At 37.8% G+C, this 23,639-nt stretch overlaps 1 protein-coding gene across 5 annotated transcripts in view; it reads right to left on the bottom strand.

Annotated features, from left to right (window-relative positions):
• The window catches only part of CAMK4 (calcium/calmodulin dependent protein kinase IV), a 242,090-nt gene that overhangs the window by 85,795 nt on the left and 132,656 nt on the right, over positions 1 to 23,639 (bottom strand). For all 5 annotated transcript variants that reach the window (XM_059418352.1, XM_059418353.1, XM_059418354.1 and 2 more), the window contains exons 4-5: positions 15,765 to 15,827; positions 13,455 to 13,537 (exon numbers count right to left, since the gene is read on the bottom strand). In XM_059418352.1, coding sequence (XP_059274335.1) covers positions 13,455 to 13,537; positions 15,765 to 15,827 — 146 coding nt within the window. The remainder of the gene's footprint in view (positions 1 to 13,454; positions 13,538 to 15,764; positions 15,828 to 23,639) is intronic.

Below are 23,639 nucleotides of genomic sequence, written 5' to 3'. Positions count from 1 at the left end.
TCAATTATTTCCCATCCTATTTTTTTATCATAAAGCAAATATTTGGCATCACATAATTTCATTCATAAATAAGGTGTTGTCTCTAAAAGTATAGAGGACTTGAGACATAACTATAATGTCATTATCATACCTATAAATTATAATTCCTTAATATTTTCAAATATACAGTGTTTCAGATTTCCAACTGTCTTGGACATGTTGAAATTTGTTTGTTAGAAGACATATCCAAATAAGGTCCACATAATTGGACTAGTCCTTTCTCTTCTCTTCCTTTTACCTGGAGCTCCTTGCTGCTCCTTCCTTCCCCTAATGCTCTCCTCTTTCTCCACTTGGCTTGCTTTCTTTCTTTCTTTCTTTCTTTCTTTTTTAGGATTTTATTTATTCATTTGACAGACAGAATTCACAAGTAGGCAGAGAGGCAAGCAGAGAGAGACAGGGGGTGGGGGGAGCGGAGCAGGCTCCCCGCTGAGCAGAGAGCCCGATGTGGGGCTCAATCCCAGGGGCCTGGGATCATGACCTGAGCCGAAGGCAGAGGCTTTAAGCCACTGAGCCTCCCAGGTGTGGGTTTCTCCAGCTGGCTTTCTATTCCAGATAAATGACTTCCTCTTTTTGCATGGATCTGGACAAGGAAAGTTTCTTTTCCTTTAAGGGATCTTTCTTTTAACTTAAATCTTTCCCATTTTAATTCCGGGAATGTTTTCCTGAATTAAAATGCTTTGTATGTGTTTTCTTCCATCACTTTGGTTTTCTTTTTTGGGGGTGTGTATTGTGAGTTTTTCTACTTTTGATTTATATTGTTCTTCTATGAATTTCTCAAGTTTAGTATTAAGTAATGTTAACTTTAATTTTCTGTAAATCATGTTATACTTTTATCTGTTTTGTGGGCATATCATCCTGACATGCTGATTTTCTATGCTCTTATAATCATTTTTATTGCAATTAATGGAGACCCCTGTCTGTTGTTGCTTATTTTTAAGCAAAGTTGGTTTTCTTAACCATTTTGAAAGAGTGATGGGTCAGGCTATCTTTTCTAGTTTCATGGCCCTTGACTGATTGTTTTCATGAAGCATTCAAAATTATGACCTCATACTTTCTGAGATCTCTTCTCTTCTATCTGAAACTTCATTCCCTTGCCTCTACACATCTCTGCTCTGGTTATTGGAGTCTCTTTTCAGCAGTTTCTCCTAATGTACACAAGGCGGCTTCATATATTAGTTTCAGGAGTTCATAGGGCCTTAACTGCATTAGTGTCTTCAGACCTTATTGTGGGTGTAGCCCTTGTGCTTCTCAGAAATTTGGGTGGCAAAAAGCTCTCACAATTTCAGCTGTTCTTATATTGGCCCATTCTGCTTCCCAATGATATGGAGACTTTGGAGATTTGAGTGTTCTCCTATTCTTAGGTTCATCAGTGTCTTCTTGGATCCTCTAACATAGATGCTAATACCATGAAGCTCCTGCAATCATTATTAGTTTGTCCTCATTCACATGTTTTCTAGGCTTCATGGGGAAGCCTTGTCACCTGGTTTTGTTATAGATATTGTCTATAAGTTTTTGTTTCTTCTGTCCTATATAGGGATACTTCGGAAGACTGGAAAACCACACTGTTGCTGTTTCTTTCTTCCCAAAATTTCAAGAGAAAACACATTTTTGACAACACCAAAGATTACCAACCTGCATAAGATGTTTTCAGCTGACAAAAGGTTTATTGTGAAAAGTCTGACAAAGGTCAATTCAAAACATGTAAGAGTCAAACTTGAACATTTTTTATAGCTTTGCAATGAAATTTTTTAGAGTGTTAATATCTTAAATAGCACATTTATTTTTTAGAAAGTATCTTCCATTCTTTTTTTTTAATGTTGTGGTAAGAAGTTATAAGTTCTTGAAGTAGTTGGTATTAGAAGCTGGAATTAAAAATCTATAGACTCTTTCCAAAATAGGGGATGGATGATGAGGAAAAGCAGAAAAAAAAACAGATATAAAATAATATATAAGGGGGCGCCTGGGTGGCTCAGTGGGTTAAGCCACTGCCTTCGGCTCAGGTCATGGTCTCAGGGTCCTGGGATAGAGTCCCACATCGGGCTCTCTGCTCGGCGGGGAGCCTGCTTCCTCCTCTCTCTCTCTGCCTGCCTCTCTGTCTACTTGTGATCTCTCTCTGTCAAAAAAAATAAATAAAATCTTTAAAAAAAATATAAGAAGATACCTTAACAACCATAATAATCAAGATTCCAAAAAATTTCAATTATTTTTTCCATTCAATTATTCAGAACATTGTCAAGAAACACCAACTCATTATCTTTTCAAAATATGAAAGATGGAATATTCTTCCTCACCTTTTTATTTATTGAATACTTGTTATGAACCACATTTCAAATAAAATGTGAAAGTAGGTTACAGTATTCAGGGAATCATTATTAATTAGTTTTTGAAAATCAGTTTTCATACAATGTTTCAAGATTACAAATTCTTCCAATTCATGATTAAGTAGAGGACTTACTAAACAGTTAATTAAAAGAAATTACTTGCACTATACTTTCTGAACATTTTAAAATTAAGCATGAGAGAAGAGGAAAAGAAGGACTACTGTGTCAGGGTAGGTTGAGAACTTTGGCTACAACTACATCGTCTCCTGCATTTTGTTCTAAATGTGGATTTTGCAGTACATCCATCAACCAACTCAAATGTAATTAATGTCTCCTTTGTGTGTGTGGCACCTGCACTCTCAGCAGCTTGGCTTTCCCCAGTCCTTTTAAAGGAGGGGAGTTGTTACAAAAATGATGGGAAGGAATGGCCAATAGTTAACTTTCTTTCCACCTCCCATTCTCCCCAGAAGAGGATAAAATCAGTTACTTCTGGCCTGCAAAAAACAGGGTGGATTTTCCCCATGGCCACTCACCAAGGCTAGAGTTTTATTACAACTGCTTTGTGGTGCCCCCTCTAGGGGTGCTCCTCATGGCTTAGTCTACATAAGCACTACTCCTTGGGGTTGTATAGAGCCAACTTGCACAACCATGTGCAGCATCTCTGATGAGAAATCCTCCTTGTCTGTTAAATACAGGGGTTCTTATGAACATCCCTACCTCTTAGAGGGGCAATGCTTCACACACTAGAGATTGCTCCTTATATTCTGATTTATTATGATTTCTCAAGCTTTGGCCTAAATATGATGTTTATGCATTTTCATTTGGGTATATCTTAGAGTTAAGTGCTTATGTTCAGAATGTGACCTTATGTGTATGTCTAGGGACTGGCTGGGTAAAGGGGTGAATTTTGGGGGGACCTGTTTTTAGGTGGGATAGAGGGAAGAGTAGTAGGTGTAAGAATGGTTGATGGAAATCTCACTAATTTTCCACAATATAAGTTAAGTTAGTAAAATATTTCATCTAGCTAATAAAAAGGATACATTCTAACAGATATGTCCATTCATTCATCTATTTAGTAAATATTATGGAATACTGTTACATGCTGGGCATTTAGAAATGAACCAGACACAGCCTCTGCACTTATGGGGTTTCTCTTGGTATAAGCAGACAGACAACAATTGACATACTGTGTTAAATGCTATGGCAGAGATATTAGAAAATGACCTGAGAGCTTGTAGAGAGGGCCAGTGATCTATTCTGGTGGCTGTGCAGGGTGGGAAAAGGATTCCAGAAGTAGCTCTATCTCAGCTCAGACCTCAAGGGCACATAAAATTTTTCTAGTTGCAGAAAGGGTAGGGGCTGGGAGTGGGATAGATGTGGAAGAGTAGAGACTGGAGAGGAAGGAGATTGTTCTAAGAAAAAGGACCAGCACTATAGTGAGAATTAGAGACAGTGGAGGGCACAGTCATAACCAACATTTCTGTGAGCCACCTATTTGCTGAATTGGTAAAGAGTAAGATTTGTGGAAAGACTGCGTGGCTCAGTTGGTTAAGTGTCTGCCTGGGACTCAGGTCATGATCCTGGAGTCCTGGGATCAAGTCCTGCCTTGGGCTCCCTGCTCAGTGGGGAGCCTGCTTTTCCCTCTGCCTGCTGCTCCCCCTGCTTGTGCTCTCTCTCTATTTCTGACAAATCAATAAATAAAATCTTTTTTTTTTAAAAAGTTTAAAAACTATAAGATTTGCGTCCTGCCCCAGATGAGACTACAGATAGTACAAAAGTTATTAACAAAAACATCACCATAGATGTAATACATGTTATACTAAGGTTTGTACAGCCAAAGGATTTATAAATTCTGTTGTCAGAAATCTCTCTAGAGTAGATATATGGGACAGGAGTACAGAATGCAGGTGCCTTCCCCACCCAATCCCCAAGAACTCCGCTTGCCACAACATGGCCCTTCTTTTAGAACTTAACCACACCTCTTCTAGGCTCCTGCTCAAAGGAATTTTTGTTCCCAGTTGATATGTTCATCAGAGTGTTACAGAGTTAGGTTGATGGAACCCAGATATTCAACTTTAAGTATTCTACCAGTTGAGCTACCACCTAGGCCATTTATGGCTGACTAGAAAGGTCAGTCAATAACAGAGAACTTCTCAAGCTGCAAATGCAGATTTATAATCTACAGCTAAGACTGCAAGTGAAGACATTAGTAATCAAGCAAAGGAAAATGAAGTCTTGCAATCTTTTTCATGTGGGCATGACTATAGTATGTGTGTTTGGCCAATGCCTTCTGCAGGTTATTGTGGGAAAATTCTTAGCCTTCTCACTAGATTGTTGTTTTCATCACCCATAGGACCTAGCTCCAAGCCTTGCTCATAGTAGGCAGTCAGTAAATATTTATAGAATCAATAATAACTGCCAACTGAATAGGTGCCAGAGAAATTTCAGACTGTGGACATGTGAGTAGCTCCTTTGCCTATGTTGCTTCACATGGGGAACAGAGCACTGGACTGGGAAGTGATGCTCATTACAAGTCCACTGGCTATCAATCCAGAGGGAGAGCTACCATAGAGATGCTTCCCTAAGCAAAATGCAACACATACAAAGGTTATTGTTGGTCTTAGGAATACATTCAGAGGATCTCCTGGGTGGCTCAGTTGGTTGGGCGACTGCCTTCGGCTCAGGTCATGATCCCAGAGTCCTGGGATCAAGTCCCACATCAGGCTCCCAGCTCCATGGGGAGTCTGCTTCTCCCTCTGACCTCCCCTCTCATGCTCTCTCACTTTGTCTCTCTCTCAAATAAATGAATAATAATAATAATAATAAAAACCGAATACATTCAGAGTTAGTAACATGATCTTTTTAGAAACTTATTTTATGTCTTCAACTTTTAGGAGCAATGAAATATTCAATTATTGCAAGGGTTTTAGAGCTATAGAAAATAGGATAATTCTGGTTGATATTTTTGGTTTTTATACTTAAACATAGTTATTGCTCTATTTCTCCTCAGATTTAGCAAACTAATTTCTTTTTCATGCTCTATAAAATAATAAGAAAGCAGTTAAGATGTTTCCAGCATCTTAAGATTGTTTTCAAAGGCCCAGGGCCATGACGTTTGCTGCTATACAGCAAAATTTCTCATCATTCTACTGTGAACTGGGCTAGAAGACCCAGGGCTAAAAACAAAATCTCTCCTAGGATGTTTTAATCACAACAGGACCCAAAAAGCTACCCTGAGCTCTCTCTGACCTTTGCACAGGCCCCTCAGTCACTAATAGGCCTAACCGTTATCTGGAGATCTGGGAAGGAAATATAATACACTGGGGAGGTGTTCCCAGGCTGATTCTCTGACTTCCACAGGACTTTCGTCCTCAACAGATCCTTTTACTGCCACTGCTGGGTGTGTGGGAGCACATGCTCCTCTTCCCCACTGTTGGAACTGTTTTCCTTCTCATCATTTTAAAATTGCAGGGTGAAGAAGCACAGGCAATGCCTGTTTCTCTCCATGGACCTGCTTGGAAATATGACTTTTGTGCATTTGTTGCTGTCACCTTAATTGCTGCAAATTGAATTGAACACATCTCCAGCCTGGCAGTTAGCACCAGCAATGATGCAGCTGAAGAGCTCTAATCTGATCATATCCCGAGGCCCTCAGGTTTCCTGGCACGTAGATTAGGAGCTCTACTGCTCCCCCCATTAATGACAGCTTTTTCTCAAATGGAGGTACTATTAGATGACTGTAGGTTTTGTGAGAAAGACACTGGTCTGAAGACAATGTGTACCGAAAGATCAAATGACATAGGGTAAAAGTCCCAGATAGGAGTTTCAGGAACTAAGTCTTAAGGGTTGCCAGTACATCAATCTGCTGTTATATATGTTAAAGTGAACTCTGCAGTACCTTGTGTAAATCTATCAATCCTTTATAAGCTTCATTCACTGTCTTTTCACATTTCATCGATGGCATCTTAGTCTATATTGATGCTTTTTCTGAGAAATCTCCTGAAGAGTGTTAAATTCATATGCTTAAAAAAATAGTTTCAAAGATACTATTTAAGATACTATTTAAAACACTATATAAGATTATATATAAGACACTATATATAAGACACTATATGTAAGACACTATATAAGACACTGTTAGATTTGAAAGCTACGGAGAGAGTGAGGGAGTTGTGAGTGCTGGTCAGGGAGATGATGGTACAGGAGGAAGGGGAGGTTGAATCAAACTGTAGACCTGGGAATGGGCCTAAGGGAGCCCTGGCCCAATTCTTTTATAATGTAAAAGAAAAGCCTGACTCAAAGATGTAATGTAAATTGTCCAAGAGCACAGAGTTTATTCAGTCATTCATTTGACAAAATACATAGCAACTGCTTGCTTTCTTTCTAAAACAGTTTCTAAAGTGGACACTAGGTAATTCATTTTTAATCCCGCCAAAGAGCTCTGCTTTTGGATATCCCTTTACCCTTCCTGCTACCCTTTACCTGCTAACTTCTGATTTCTCACTTAAAATTCAGCTCAAAGATTCTATTCCTCCCTGAAGCCATTTCTATCTTGTAAGGCCCCGGGGCTTCACCACCCACCTTTATTCCCTTCTCACTACTACTACTACGCTAACGCTAACGGGAGCACATTGCCTTCACCTTCAACGGGCTCCTAGTGTAGAAGAGGGAAAGTAAAAATGCAATATGGACCCTAAAACTATGTTTCAATAATATCGTCATCTCCCAAAGGTGTATTAGGGCTTGTAGAGGCAACCACAGTATCACAAGACAAAAAATACATAAATAAATGAGGACAAGGAACTAAAAAAGAAATACAAATAAGAATCAGTACATAAAAGATATATCATACCAGTATATATCATACTGATATGTCATCAGTACATATAGATATATCATACATTTTATGTATAAAAACCAAAAATATCAACCAATATCTTTTATATATAAAAGATATATTCAGCTGTGCTAGAAGCTGGCCACAGATTTGACATAAATCTTCATGTGGGGATGATACATGCTATAACTGGGACATAAACACAGTCCTTTGGGCACAAAATCAGGGAGCCTGATTTTGATGTAGTCTTTCCTGTTTGTTTGTTTGTTTGTTTTTACTTAGCATGATGTTTTTGAGGTTCATTAATATCAAAGAAACACTATTTTCATGGATGAATGAAATTGTACATTTTGTTTCTTCATTTGCCAGTTTATATACAATTATTTTCTCCCCTGGAACACAGCCACTCTATGTGCAGGCATCCGCCCAAGCCTGCTGTGCCGCCCCCCATGGAATCTGCAGGGTGAAGGGAAATGACACAAACTTGGTGATGCCCATAATGCTTGCTGTGCCATGAGTAGTCAAGTCCTTCATTTCTGATCCAGGAGACTCATATCTTTTTCCACACCCATGGAAGTGTAACAGGCTAACTTACTTACTAGTTTGTAAGTAGAGCAGAATTATCCCAGCCCCAAAAGTTAAGTCCTCTGACCTTGTTCTTCTTTTGCAACATTGTTGTGACTACTCTGGGTCCTTTGAGCCTTCTCTGTCTCTTGATTCTTTCTGCTTCTGAAGAAGAGAGAAACTTTTCTATTTTAAAGAAATCCTTTCATCTGATTCCAAATCTTATTCTGTCTTCCCTGGGATATTGTTCCAAATATAAGTCCTTCTCACATAGATTTTCCTACCTCTCCAGCTTGTAGGCTCCTTCCTACCAGCAAATTAATGTGTTCCCAGTGTGGCAGCTTAAAATACTTAATAAGCCTCCAATTATCCTCTGTCTCCTACTACTACCTCATTTTTATCCTTCCCTTTATAGCCCACCTTCTAGAAAGACAATAAATTTAGTCCAAAACAAAGTATACGTTTTCTTCACATATAGTCAGAAAGAACTGCATAAAGAGAAGATGTATTTAAGATTTCAACGGTTGAAAAACAATTATATACATATTAATAATTAAGTCAACACTTAAGTAAGATAAAATGTTACATTATTAATTTGAAGTTTTATTTTTAAGTACTAAGAGTATTTGCATTTGCTTACATAGTAGCAGCATAACATGGTAGAATAATCATATGCTTTGGAGTCCAACATACTTGAGTCCAATCTCATTTAATTGTTGTTTTAGATCCAATATAAGCTGAGTGACCTAACAGTAGTTAATGGACCTCTCTGATCCTCATTATTTGGTCTATAAAATGTATATATCATGTGTCGCTGTGAGGATTAAATGAGATCATTGTTAGTAAAACGCTCCACCACTGCCAGGACCCTAATAGGCTCTCAAAAATGGCCCTCATAGAAATGAGTTGGGGGAAACTGGAGGGGGAGACAAACCATGAGAGACTGTGGACTCTGAGAAACAAACTGACGGTTTTGGAGGGAAGTGGGGTAGGGGGTTGGGTGAGCCTGGTGGTGGGTATTAAGGAGGGCACGTATTGCATGGAGCACTGGGTGTGGTGCATAAACAATGAATGATGGAACACTGAAAAGAATAAAATAAAATAAAATAAAATGGGGAAAAAATGTCCTTGTTATAGTGATTCATTATCCTTCTTAGACAACCGTATTTCACAGATCTTCACTTTAAACAAATACATCACGGCACCTGAGTGGCTCAGTTGGTTTAGCAGCTGACTTCAGCTCAGGTTATGATCCTGGAGTCCCAGGATCGAGTCCCGTATCAGGCTCCTTTCTCAACAGGGAGTCTGCTTCTCCCTCTGACCCTCCCCGTCTCATGTTCTCTCTCTTGAATAAATAAATTAAATCTTAAAAAAAAATAAAACAAGTACATCAATGACCAATTTTTGACACAAGAGTCTTTATAAATTCATGTGTTCTGAGTTTGGTTAATCTCAATACCAACCATGGCACAACTCTATGGAGACTGGGTAAGCAAAAACCCTAAGTTCCATTTCTAGAATTTTTTCTAACAACGTCCTGAAAATTTTATTTCCACCAATAGTAAAAGCCATGAAATGCTGAAGTAAAGATGACTATATGGACTGATATACTCTCCATCAGGTGATTAATAGGCTAAATGCATAGTCCCCAAATGTAGCCACTACTTCTCTTGCTCATTGACCAGTTACAGTTTTCAAAAAGAATATTTTCAGTTTGGAAAACTGAAAAAAAAAAAAAACAACTTTTAGTCAAATAGACATGAGTTTCAAGACTGACTTTATGACTTAACTTCTTCAGTTTATTCTCTTGAAAAAAAAAATAGACTAATACCTCAAAACACTTGAAGAGTGGTTGAGTGGGGATACATATATAGCTTTGCATAGGACCAACAAATGCAGTATGAATTCTCCATAAATAAACAATGGTTTACTTTCTTGGAAATGATTTGAAAGGGACTAAATGGATTTAATAAGAAAGACAGTAAGATAACATGAGGAAGCAGAGCTAGACCAGAAGACGGTCTGACTTCCAGATTTAAGAAGATCATTTACCCTTCCTCATTCTCAGTTGCTGTATTGTAAAGCGGGGACAATGCTTTTTCATCCTCCTTACCCCAAAGGGTTGATATAAAAGAGGAAAATGCACTAGTGTCTGGGAAAGACCTTTAAAATCAAATACATTGATTTTTTGTTCTCAGCAACAGTGAGGTAAATAAGCCTCCAGGAAAGCACAACGAAGATAAGCTAAATAACATATTTTTAAGGAATATATTTGAAGACATCAGAGAGTTCCCAAGGAGGTGAGGCTTCAGGAACTAAGATCCAGGAGAGAAGAAAAACCCAGCAAAGCAAATCTAACATCAGATGGCTCTGCTTTCCCTTTAAAGGCATTTACTGGTGCATTTACTGACTTGACATTAGTAGCTAACTGAGAAGATGAACACAGCTTCTGGCCATCTCACAGGATGGAGGGAACAGAAGTTGGCATTTAGGGTCTGTCAAGAAAGGGGGCCCTGGAACAATCTCCTGACTTAAATTGGAACCCTTAAAGAGCAAAAACCTATGAGTAAGAGTTGACAAGAAATAGATCTGCCTTCAGGAAGCCCAGCTTTGAATCAACCCAATATCTGATTGGATTAAAGTGATCTATCTGCTCCTTACCTTAACTGCCTGCAAAAGAAAATCTGCTTTTTTGGAAGGTTACAACATTTAAAGCCTCATATTCCAAAATCTTTTATACATAATGTTTGGCATTTGAACAAGCATAATCAGGCAAGTAAAAACCCAAGGAGAAAACAGAAAAAAAGACAATTTAAAAATCCATAATATATTCTGATACTGGAGTCAGACAAAAATCAGGAGAAAAAATACCTCTTCAAAAATTTGATCAGATGAGTGTAAGGATACTGCTAAATTAGCTGCTTTAAGATATAATCATTTTCTGGAAAAAATTGAAAACCTACTCTTAAAGCAAACAACCTCACATTGTGTCCACTTAAAAATACAACGTATTTCTAAGAATTATGAGGAGATTGAGAAGGATGAAACAGAAAACCTCTAGAGCTTTCTTTTTCCCATGGTTATCATAACTTCATAAAGGGCTTTTGGGGAGATTTTCTTGAACACAAAAAAAATCACTGACTTTATTCCAAAAATTTTCATCAATTGTCCTATGCAATTTACTATTCATATTTAACATGTAACAGCAGATTCCACTTGGATTTACTATGCTTAATTTTCTAGGAGCATCATGGAATAGAATTTTTGCTAATAAATATAACCTTTAACTATAATGGACTAACATAATTATTTCTTCATTAATTGCTCTATTAGTTCATTCATTAGAAACTATTAACATCATCACTAGAACAGGAATGAATTTTGATCATCACAATTGAATGAATTTGGTTTTGACCTAAGTACACGAAAAGGAGACCATATTATGATTTTTAACTCTCAAAAAAGAAAGCAATACATGGATAATAATGTAGGATATATTTTAGGCTTGACACAGTTTTAAAGATGACTATAGAATTAAGTAACCTAATGGAGAAACCAAGTTCATGTCAGATATGGCAACAGATATATGGACAACAACATTTGGAGGGGGGAAAGAGTCTATGATCTAAGACTGCTAAGAGTTTATAAGTGATTGAGTGCTTTACTGGCTGTCTGCCATTCTTTAGATGTCTTCTCTTAAACCTGAATGTTTCATCCATTTATCTCTGTAAATGAAATTGATCAACAATATTTAGTTTTTTCTTTTTTTTGTAGAGCTAAATTAACTCTATCCTATCACATCAATCAGACTATGAGATGAGAGAACCAGAATCTTTTCATAAAATAAAGGTTGGAGAGGGACAGAGACTTGCTTCCAAAATAATTTGAACAAATACAGGTAAGTAGGTAAATAGTTAGTGCTACTGGTAGATGATGGCATTAGTGTGACATTCCTGTCCCGCAGTTACTTAAAATTGGAGAACATAGTATTTCTCTCTGATAGACCATAATTAGCAGAGAAATGTTAGTTCTCCCTAGAGAGAACTCATGGCTCCAAAGGCAGCAAGATCTAACTATAAATTAATGTGTCTAAAGAAGAAATATGTTTATGAAAGAGTTAGCTATAGAGGTGTGGAAAAAGAAGCCATTTCTGGCCAATTCTGTTAACATTTACAGCAGAAGAGTCTTCACTAAGCACGAGTGAACGTGATGATCTTAGAACAAGACTATTCTGGGGGTCAGTGTCTCAGCTTCCTTAGCAGCATAGACCCACTTCAAATTCGTTCTGAGTTTCAGAGAGGTAAACCAATAATCACAGGTTAAGTATTTTCCTTTTAAGTCAGGCTCTAGAATCATGAATCCAAATGACTATCAGCCAACTGCCACAAGAAGTGTAAGTCTTCAGGCTATTGATATTCACTTCCTAAAGTTGGTTCATTTATTTGTAAAGTATGGATAGAGTTAAAATGTTACAATTTTTAAAGTCTGATAATTCACATAACTTGTTCTAAGAAAATTTCAATGTATATATGTGCAAAATTATATGTCTGTTGAAGATATATATGTGTACTTCCAATCAAACTGGACCACTTTACTCCTTGCTATCGGAAGATCCAAATCTGTACTGGGGAACATTAAAAACAGACAGACCCTTTGAAAACCAACATGAATACCTTTGGAAGCTCTTGAAACAGGCAGCAAACTGAACTGGGTAGAGTTGGAAAGGAGAACTCCTTTCCCAACACATTCTAACGCTATTCCCTGCAGATCTTTCTCCTGGGAGTCCATTCATTACAGTGATGCTCATTCATTCAGTGAACACTTACTGAGAATTGACTGTGCTCCAGGCACTCAGGCTTTATCACCAATTCCCTCAATTTTTTTCCTGTCTTCTCTCTGCACCCCACTCCTCTCTTAACCCATTCTTATTCTTATTCTGATACAAGAATTTTGTATCAGCGCACAGCTTCTAACCATTTCTAATACATACCTACTTAGTCACTTTGCCTTCTTCCAATTCCATTATTTTTTTTTATTACCCCAATGAGCACAGCAAAGAGCTGTGCTTAAAACTAAAATGTTGTGTCTCTTCTACATATTATTTGCCTATATTATGCTCTATCAAATTTTTAGACATAACTTCCTGCCAAACTCCAACTCTGTCTTGAGTGATGAGCATATGAACAGACAACTAAAACTGGCTGTCCCTGGAAATAACAGAGCATTTTATTCTGCATCTGAGAACTCTAAACAGCCTACTAGAGAAAGTAGGCCTAGAAGTAATTATTTGAAGAATGTTGATTTTTATGAGCTTTTGAATCCTAACAGAGAATACTGTTATGTGTTTAACTTCCTATAATTTTCATCAAAATGCTGCCATTAAGTTTAAATTTATAATGACTTCAGAAATCTGTTTTTATTGGGAAAGTTAATGTTTGCAAAAGTAAACTGATATTACTGTGGTTTTTTTTTTTTTTTTTTTTTACTCACTAAGCAAGGCAAATTTTTACCTACCCACATCATAGCAAGTAACACTCTCTCCATTCTGTACTCCTGTTATGATTTATTTTAGTAGAATTTATCAAGTAGCATGATGTGTCATTATGAAAATCTTCAGGGGAAATTTCCCCTTGATACTCTTTGGTGCCTGGAAGCAAAACCTCTCTCTGGTTAGATTTCTAGGACCAACTCACCTGTCAAACAGTTCTCCTCCTGTGACCAGTTCTAGGACCAGACTGATTTCTGTAGGGCTTTCAAATATCTCTTTAAGTTTTATCTGGGGAAAGATATTTAAAAATAAATAATAAATTCCTTATTTTCAACTTTCTAGGAAAAGCTAGTGACCAAAACAACACTCTTTGTAATAGTAATATATTGGATCATTGTCAATAAAGGTCCCACATTCTGTAACAAGAAGCCATCTGTCACTCTCTGGTTGTTTTTATCTGTTACCTCATTTCCTTAAAGGTCCTTTTGAGTTTCTATATTTTTTCTTTTGACAGTTGAAAGACATCTGCCTTAGAAACACTTCCAAATTTTGCCAAAACATCACAATTTCTGAATTTCTCCAGAACTAAAAAACAAAAGCAAGCAAACAAAACTTCTTGAACCATTTGAAAAAGTCATGGTTCCTAGTGATGTAAATGCCTCTTTCTCTAGAAAGGGAACTTGGATTTGGGATCTGAGGCAGAATGGGACCAGGTTAAAGTCTGTCATGTCAATTTCATGTTTTAATTAATAAAAACATTTTCTTCTTCTTCAGAAAAAAAGTCTGGGGTGCCTGCCTGGTGGCTCAGTTTGTTAAGCGACTGCCTTAGACTTAGGTCATGATCTTGGAACCTTGGGATCAAGTCCCACATTGGGGTCCCTGCTTGGCAGGGAGTCCGCTTCTCCCTCTGACCCTCCCCCTTCTCATGCTCTCTTTCTCTCTCTCATTCTCTCTCTCTCTCTCTCTCAAATAAATAATTAAAATCTTAAAAAAAAAAGAAAAGAAAAAAAGGTCTGTATGGAAAAAAATTGCTGGTAGATAAAGAGATCCTTAGAAAAGTAGTGATGGCATTGATTTGACTGACTATAGAAGGATTTCATCACATTCAGATAATCCATCCAATTCTGGATATTTTCCTCAGCATATAAGAGAATCTAGTGACCAGCGCTGATCTACATTTAAGAAAATTCAACACTGGCTTTTCGTTGAAAGAAAAAGATGGATAATGTAAAAGTGGTGATTGATTGTATGTGGTAAATTTTGTTTATTACTTACCCAAAGCTCCTTCCCCCTACTTTATTGCGAACAGATTTTGTTTAGGGAAGAAAGGTGCCTAGCCTCAAATTACGGGTCTTGATCGGTCTAAGCCATTTATGATAACTTTGTTCCCTAATTTTCCAACCTCCATGCAGTGAAGAGCGGTGATCTTATGGTTAGCTCTGGCCAATAAATCTGAAGAGAATTCTGCTGCTGCTGTAAATTCCGGAAAAGCCTCTCCATCTCTCCTCTTCTCTCCATACTCTGTTGGTGTGGCCTTTCCAATTTTTTTCTCTCTAGAGTATAGGCCTGAAGACTTGTGAAGACTGTGGAGCAGCCATTTAGGACCATGAAGGGAAAGTGTGAGGATGGAAGACATCTAAGTCCTGAATGGCATCACTGAGGAGCTAAACCAATGCTAGCAACTGCCTGCCTTCCGATTATAACATAAAGAAAATATTTATTTAGACTACCATATTCAAGTTTTCTGTTTTAGCTGCCTGCATTGTTAACCCATATTTAAGTTTTAAGCAATTTGCTTGTAGCCTAAGTAAGCATTGCAGGTTAGTCATCCTCCTGGACAACACAGCTTTCTCAAAGAAATGAGTAAAATTCTTTCTTTAAGTAGTTGGCTGAATTCAAGTTATAGCCTGGAAAATGATTTTGTTCTTTTCACTTCATTGGCTCAAGAAAGCTTTTTCTTTTTTTTTTTTTCAAGAAAGCTTTTTGCCAGACCTTTCTCTCAATGCCTTTGTCTGGACACAGCCTAGAGCAGAGCTTTTGAGGACATTTGATTTTTCCCATTCAAGTACATCATTTATGTGAATCTTCACATTGTTTCTGAAGTAGATAATCTCAAGGGAGATTAAAATGACTTTGGAAAGCAATGCATTTTCTTCACAGGCTTTTTCAGCAACGGCACATTAATAAGATAGGCACACAAAAGGAAAAGGCCAGTGTTTTATTAGAGTGAAACAAAACTCCTCAATTTTTAGTTATCCTTTTATACATGCAAACAAATATGGTATATATTGCTGATCTGTCCATTTTGAAATTCTTTTTCGTGGTATTATTTTTAAGATTTATTCAGCTAAAGAAATGAAAAATGTGGTTAGATGAGGACAGGAGGTAGGCCATGGTGGCTACTTATTTGTGGTAGAAATATCCCCTTCTTATTATCAGCACGGGCAGCGAAGAACAAAAATCCCAGTCTGTAAGTCTGAAGATTATTTGAAATAGTAGATTAAAAACCACTTACAATGTTTGGATGTGAGAGGCGAAGAAGCACTCCTATCTCAGTTCTTACAATTTTTTTGTCCACCTAGAAGGAAAACGAAAAAAGAGAAACTGAAAGAAACTCCCACTTTAGAAATCCTTAACTTTGGCAGAGAATCAGAACCAGCAATAACCACCTGGTGAGTCAGGTATTTGGCAGAGAGGCTTATTCTTAAGCTTTTTGTGTTTTTTTCCTACCCACCCGCCCCCCCCCGCACCCCTTTTCACTTGTATGTCTTTCTTCTCTGCTCCAGACATAAAGTCAAACTAGTTAAAAATGCGGATTCCAACTTGTCAAACCTTTTGCATGGCCTTATTTCAAAAATCACGACCCACACCACTAAGGCACAAGTTCATCTCAACATGTCTCCTCCTCTTCTTTTCTTTTATGAATCCCTGTCCCAAACCCATTGGAGCTGTCAGTCATTTCACTGCCTTTCTCACAGAGAGATGGGCACATAACCCAGCCAATTCAATCAGAATTCTCTTCCTTGGGCACCGTGACTGGGTCAGGGCTATACTGCCAGACCCAAGTCATCCCAATCAGGGTCCTCCCTAGAAATTGTGCTCAAATAACCAAGAAAAAGGTATTCTCTTTTTCTCTGGAATTGTGAGAGCAAGAGAAGATAGGGTCTGTCACTACCAGTAACCATTTTTTATATTCTATTTAGTTTTTTTTGTTTGTTTAAAAAAATTTTTTTCAGTGTTCCAAAATTCACTGTCTATGCACCACACCCAGTGCTCCATGCAATCCGTGCCCTCCACAGTACCCACCACCAGGCTCACCCAACACCCCACCCTCTCCCCTCCAAAGCCCTCTGTTTGTTTCTCAGGGTCCACAGTCTTTCATGGTTTGTTTCCCCCTCCAATATTCCCCAACACCCTTCTCCTCCCCATCTCCCAAAGTCCTCCATGTTATTCCTTATGCTCCACAAGTAAGTGAAACCATTTGATACTTGACTCTCTGCTTGACTTATTTCACTCAGCGTAATCTCTATTTGTATCAAATGAAATCTCTGAGTAAGAGAGGCATTGCTAGCACAGGCAGATGACGCTGACAGATCTCCTCCCAAGAGTTCTTGCCTCACAGTCTAGTTCAGTTTCTGCAGATGGTTATGAAGAAAATTTGGATACAGATTATTTTTAAAATTATTATTTTTATTACTTTTTCCAGTTTTATTGAGGTATAATTAGTACCCAAAAAACCCACATATAATCAATGTATATAATTTGGTGAGTTTGGACATACGTATATGCTTATATTTTCATCACCACAATGTAATCAACATACCCTCCAAAAATTTCTTGTGTCCTTTCATGTTGCACACACATAGGTGCACGGACACCATGTGTGTTTGTGGTAAGAACACTTAAAATGAGATCTACCCCCTTAAATATTTAAATGCACAAGACTTTATTGTTAACTACAGGAATTCTGTATGACAGATCTCTGGCACTTACTCATCTTGTAAAATTGTAACTTTATACCCGTTGAGCAACTCCCCATTGCCCCCTTCACTCTTCCACTGGTAACCATGATTCTATTGTTTACTTGTATGAGTTGGACTATTTGAGATGTCTCATATAAGAGTCATTCAGTGAATAGATAGTTTTTATCATAATCTTCTCTTCGTCTTAATAAAGATTTTCTCACAAGATAAATATATTTTTCATAATTGCATAATTTTTTTAAAAATTTTTAAGTAAAAAAGAAAGAACTGGAGTGTTTATTTAAGACTGTTAGCATCCAAAACTAATGTAACATTGTGTGTCAATGATACTTCAATAATAAAAATGTTTCAAAAATAGTCAAAAAGACTGTTAGTATTCAAATTTATCTTTCTCTCTACACATTTAGTTTATGTAATATAAGTTTTCCCCCTTGTTTTCGTATATTTCTAATCAATATAAAATACATCCTTTAATTTAATTAATAAATAAGATCCTTTAATTTTTTCATATGATGTATTTATATTAAACAAAAGTTTTTCTAATACAAATACGCATTTTAAGTATTTATTTTTTTTACCACATTATATCTCATTTATTACATATTGGGATGTCTTTTTAAACTTTTTATTATGCTTTAGTTCCTTGACAGTTAATTTATCTGAACTCTGGAAACAGTGAAAATACATCGGATTATCTGAACTAGCAATCTTCTCATGTAGTTATTTGTTTTGAATTCAGAACTAATTTCTCTTTAATAAACAATTTTGAAAAGGATAATTATTTCTCCCAGTGAACTCCAGATCAGTGGTTCTCAAAGTGTTACGGGAGAACCCTTTAGGGTCCCTGAGATTCTTGAGGGTCATATATGAGGCTCTCCCTTTTCCAGTTGCATATTTGAGTGAGTCTAGATTTTTATCTATACTTGAAAGAAAACAATGAATCGAATGCAGAAACAGATGGGAATTAAACTGTCTCCTCTTTTTTTCTCTCAAACTATCACCCATTAAGCCAGATAGTAAAGAGATTTTTGAAATAATGCTACTCTTCTCATATTTTAATTTTGGAAAATATAGTTACCTTTCACAAAAATACTATTTATGTTAAAATGTAATGGGCTTATTATTGCTGTGCTTTTTTTTTTTTTTTAATATTTTATTTATTTGTCAGAGAGAGGGAGAGAGAGCAAGCACAGGCAGACAGAATGGCAGGCAGAGGCAGAGGGAGAAGCAGGCTCCCTGCCAAGCAAGGAGCCCGATGTGGGACTCGATCCCAGGACGCTGGGATCATGACCTGAGCCGAAGGCAGCTGCTTAACCAACTGAGCCACCCAGGAGTCCCTCTGTGCTTTTAATTAATAAATACTCTTAAAAATTCTGTTCTAATCTCTAATATAATAAATGTGTATAGTTATTTGGAGTTCTTAATAACTTGAAAAGTATAAAGGGTTCCTAAAGCCCAAAAGCTTGAGAACTACTATTTTTTAAAAAAATATTTTATTTGTTTATTTGACAGGCAGAGATCACAAGTAGGCAGAGAGGCAGCGAGAAAGAGAGGAGGAAGCAGGCTCCCTGCTGAGCAGAGAGCCTGATGCGGGGCTCGATCCCAGGACCCTCTGATCATGACCTGAGCAGAAGGCAGAGGCTTTATCCCACTGGCTTATCCCACCCAGGCGCCCCCCCTTGAGAACTACCATTCCAGAATATTTGACATCATACAATTTAAAATAGAAAACAGATAGAAAAGAACAAAAATTTAGTAATAATTTAAATGAAAGAAAAAATGTGAAAACAGTCTCCTCTCTCCTCTGTTTAATGCTAGAGTCCCAGCTGAATGACGTGATGGTCACAACTTCAGAGGAGGCTGAGAAGGGAGATGCAGGTAAGAATCTTAGAAGAGGGATCTCAGAGAAAAATGGAGCATTAAAAACCAATCCAAAGAGAAGAAACTGAGTGAAAAACCTGGACTACAAGTCAAAGTGATGTCAACCAAAGAAACCAAGAGCAAGTAAGGCTGAAAGGAAGACACTGACAAAGAAAAATGGTCAGAAAAATGAGTGTTATGCCAGAACAAAACAAGATTGAGGTCAGAAAGTCTTTCCCAGAGAGATAAACTGAGGACCACTTGCTATCTTTCTGAAACGAAGTCTCAGGCTTCCTAGGTGGTCCTATTTTGGAGAGTGGTTCCTCCATGGGTATCACATCTTGAAGGTCACACAGGTGTATATCTTCACCACCATATCATCTCACGTCTTTCCAATCATCCCTTGTTCTGGAAACTAATGTTTCATTCTGGGTTCTACCTCCCCCCTCCAAGCCCTTGGGAAGGCCAAGAGAGGTCCTGAACCCTGACCTTGCCACTGAGAATTGGTGATGTTTTTCTAGAAAATAACTGTCAAGATCACCATAAAAGTCACTGGGCCGCTAGCTATCTGGACAGTCATTATTGTGACCTGAAATTAGCTTCCAAGTGGTACTGTAATTAGTTCTTCAGAAGCATCAACAGATGGCTTTAACAAATCAATATTACAAAACTGAAACCCGTAAAATTACCTTCACGATTAATAAAATACCTTGAAGAAAGGTAGTTTTTTGTTACTAATAATTCACAATTGCAAAATATATAACGTACATTACTAAAATCCCGAGTTAGGAGATATATTTTAGGCCACGTTCTCCAGCAAACAAATGTGAGGCAAGGATCAACATGCTGGTGCTTTATTTAGAAGGTGCAGCAGGGTCACAGGGACGTCCAGCAAAGTTAGAGGTGACACAACGTGGTCAGCACACCTGTTACAGTGTCACAATGAGTCATAAAGAAACAGCAGGTCCTATGGGCAGTTGCATCCACCTGGCATAGAGTACTTGTCCAGAGGAACTGTACCAAGCCACTGTGCCTTGAAGAAGTTCATAAGAAAGAGGCAGAAATCTCCTTGCCTTGGAACTCACTTCTCCTGTTGCCCACAGGTGAAATGTGGCTCTACAGTGTTAACTTTTCCAGACTTTTAGGTTGCACATCCAATCTCTTTGGAGCTGTGATGCCATACTCCTCCTCATGAGGTATTGTATCTCATCCAAATCCAGAAATTGCTGGAAGGGTTAGAAGTTTCAGCTGTGTGTCTGGTTGGCATAAATGCATGCAGTGGACAGTGGGCAATCAGGCTCTCCTGGGTCTAGAAGACTGGACAACAGAAGAAATCTGAAGAAGCCCAAAGGAGTTTGTTCAGTCACAGTGCCTTCCTGAGTTTTTATCTGTCATAAGGTAAACCGGCTTGACAATCATGGGATTACAGTCCTGCCTCTCTAGTTTATTGCATTTTACTGCAAATCATTAAGAGCTTTGTCTTCCACTTATATTGTTTTATTGTTCTAGTTGCCAATTTGAAATGGATTGGGCACATGGGGTTTTTCTTAAAACCTATTTTAGCTCCTCTATTTAAATTGCTCTGAATATTCAAAGAAATATCTCCTTTCATCCTCTAAAATAACCTTTGGAACATCCAATTTTAATGGCTTTTGAAATACTTTCAACATAAAATGCATTTTTGAAGATGACACATAAGAAAAAATTAATAAAACAATTTCTTAAAAGTAGTTATTATACAGATGTATATAGTTTTAAAACTCCACAGAACTCAAGATTCCTTAATATTGAAAGAAATCCCAATTGTACTATCTTTCTCCATGGAGGGGAAAAAAGAAATGGATAAATGCTTTATTCTAGAGCAACATCAGAGAAAAAGGCTCCACCATTGGAATACAGTTAATCAAACATGGACGCTTCATTATGATATATAGCAGATACACTCCTGTGCTGGGGCTGAGAAGGTTGCAGAAAAGAAGGGAGAAAAGATTAAAAAATATATGAAAAATAACTAATGAGGATTTAGGGAAAGAAAAGGAAACCAGTTTCTGCACTATGAGAACGACGGATGGAGGCAGAGGTGGTAAAGGAATTGAGAAAAAGAGGATTTTTTTAACATCAGATTTCTGGTGGACTTGAGCTACTTGGGCATCTCAGATGTGGCCTGGATCTGGACTCTGGGATTTTAAATACTCTTGGTGAGTTGGGGTAACCTGGAGGAGTAGAGACTACTGCTCTACTTCCAGGATTCAGTCAAATACAGTGGCATTTCCACATCAAATGCTCAGCTTCATCTCATGTTCTTTGTGGGGATTGAGACCATAAATCTTGTTTGTCTCTCTACTCCTTCTCTGGCTTCTTAGGCTCATTTGTGGCTTGAACAATGACTGGAGAACATGATGTGAAGTACAGAACTGTGCTCCTCAAAAAATTTGTGGGAAAAGGCAAAATACAAATTATTAGTGAATAAATAAATCAGCAGACAAGTGTCTTTACATGTTCACAACAGTTCTCTTCTGCATAGCTTCTGCTTAATTTATCATCCTGTTTTCTGACATATCAACAAGTATATGTTGGCACTAACATGCCTGGTGAAAAGACTTGACAGCTGGCACTTTGTTAAATTCAAGAATGACAGTTTTAGCCTACAAGGATTTAAAAGCTAAGCACTGCGGTTTGAACATGTAAAAACCAAATGCAATGTACGGATAAAAATACTGAGGCTGGTATCTGCAGTAACTATGGAATTTTAACCAAGTTTGATTATTCCCTTTATATTTTTGACCTAATGGAAACCTGGACATCTCATGAACCTTATCCATCGTCTTCTCAAGTGGTGTCTTATTTTTGTCCAAATAGGAAATGAACCACTGGGCCTGAAGGATAGGTGTCCCTCTTGTTCCCCATTGCTATATCTAAACAATTTCTCCTCCCTTGTCCCCCTAAAATCTCAGCTGCTTTGAAATATCTGTCATCAGCCAACACGACTTGTAACCTTTTTTTTTGCTTTAGTCATCTTCCTATCTCATTATCCTTCCCATTCTGAAGATTTTAGCATGTTTCAGCAACTTTATCTCAACCACTGATCCTGTCATCGTTCTTAACAACTTGAACTTTCATGTGAATGATCTTGTCAACATCCTTGCCTCGAGTTTCTTTGCCATTTCTTCAATTCCAACAATTTCTTCCTCCACTCTCCCTTAGTAACCCATTCCCATGGTCACATCCCAGGCTTTATCATTACCATCAATTATACAACTTCAAAAACACTGATTTGAAACCTCATACTCCTCTGCTTTCTACCTCCTGTCTTTTCAGTTCTTACATGGGTATCATGGTTCATTAGTTGGAATAGTCCCCCAACTCCTTTGCTCTTATCTTCATCTGTTGGCCTTGCCAGGTAAAACCTTTAAATTGGCTAAACTCTATTCTTTTGCTCCATGTCTGTGCCTGAACTGAAGTGTCTGAAATAAAATGTACGACAGTTCACTGGTCCCATTTTTAATTTATAACCCCAACTCTCAAGGGACCCGCAGCTCCCCACTCTGCAACAGAACCCTTTACACTTTCTTCTAACATCCAATACGCCCTCCTCCCTTCACTGTCCTATCACAGCCTTGCTTCTCATCCACTGAAAAGGTATACACAATATAAAGAGAACACAATCTTCTCATCATCCCATCTATTAACCTATATACATCTGTATCAAATTAATTCCATCCCTTTATTCCACAAACATTTGTGAGCACCCACTGCTTGTAGGGTGTTATTCTGGGCATGAGGACACAGTGGTGAACAAAACAGATAAACTTCCTAGGAACTTTATGTTCTAAAAAGCTCATGTTCTAGCGAAGATTTAAAAAATGAAAGAAGGAAATAAAAGGTCACAGTTGATAAATACTAAGGAAAGAGAAGAAGAAGAAAAAAGGTAAAGGGCAGGGGTGGTGAAGGGTGCTATTTGAGATGGATGGTTAGGAAAGTTCTCGTTGACAAAGTAACATGACACACGGCCATTTGGATTGGAAAGAGGAGTGTTTCAGACAGAGTAACAGCAAACATAAAGGCCCTCAGTTATGAGTGACAGCAAAGAGGCCAGCTTAGCCAAAGAAAAGTGGCAGAGGAGGAAAGTAGTAGATGATGAAATGGAGCTCCTCATGACCAGGAGTCAGCTTACAAAGAGTCATGTTGACCAGGTAAGAATTTGGTATTTTAGTATGAGAGAGGTCAGACACAACTGGAAGGTTTTGAGAAAGAAAGGACATGATCTTCGTTAAGTTTTAAAAGAATACTCTAAGGGGAGCCTGGTTGGTTCAGTCAGTTAAGCATCTTATTTTTTATTTTTTTATTTATTTATTTATTATTTTTTTTTTAATTTTTTTAAAGATTTTATTTTTTTATTTGACAGAGAGAGAAATCACAAGCAGGCAGAGAGGCAGGCAGAGAGAGAGAGAAGGGGGAAGCAGGCTCCCTGCTGAGCAGAGAGCCCGATGTGGGGCTCGATCCCAGGACCCTGGGATCATGACCTGAGCCGAAGGCAGCGGCTTAAG

The sequence above is a fragment of the Mustela nigripes genome, chromosome 12 (genome assembly GCF_022355385.1).
Source record: "Mustela nigripes isolate SB6536 chromosome 12, MUSNIG.SB6536, whole genome shotgun sequence".
Classification (NCBI taxonomy): Eukaryota; Metazoa; Chordata; class Mammalia; order Carnivora; family Mustelidae; genus Mustela; species Mustela nigripes.
The sequence above is the reverse complement of the archived record's forward strand: the minus strand, read 5'-3'. Positions and strand labels throughout refer to the sequence as shown.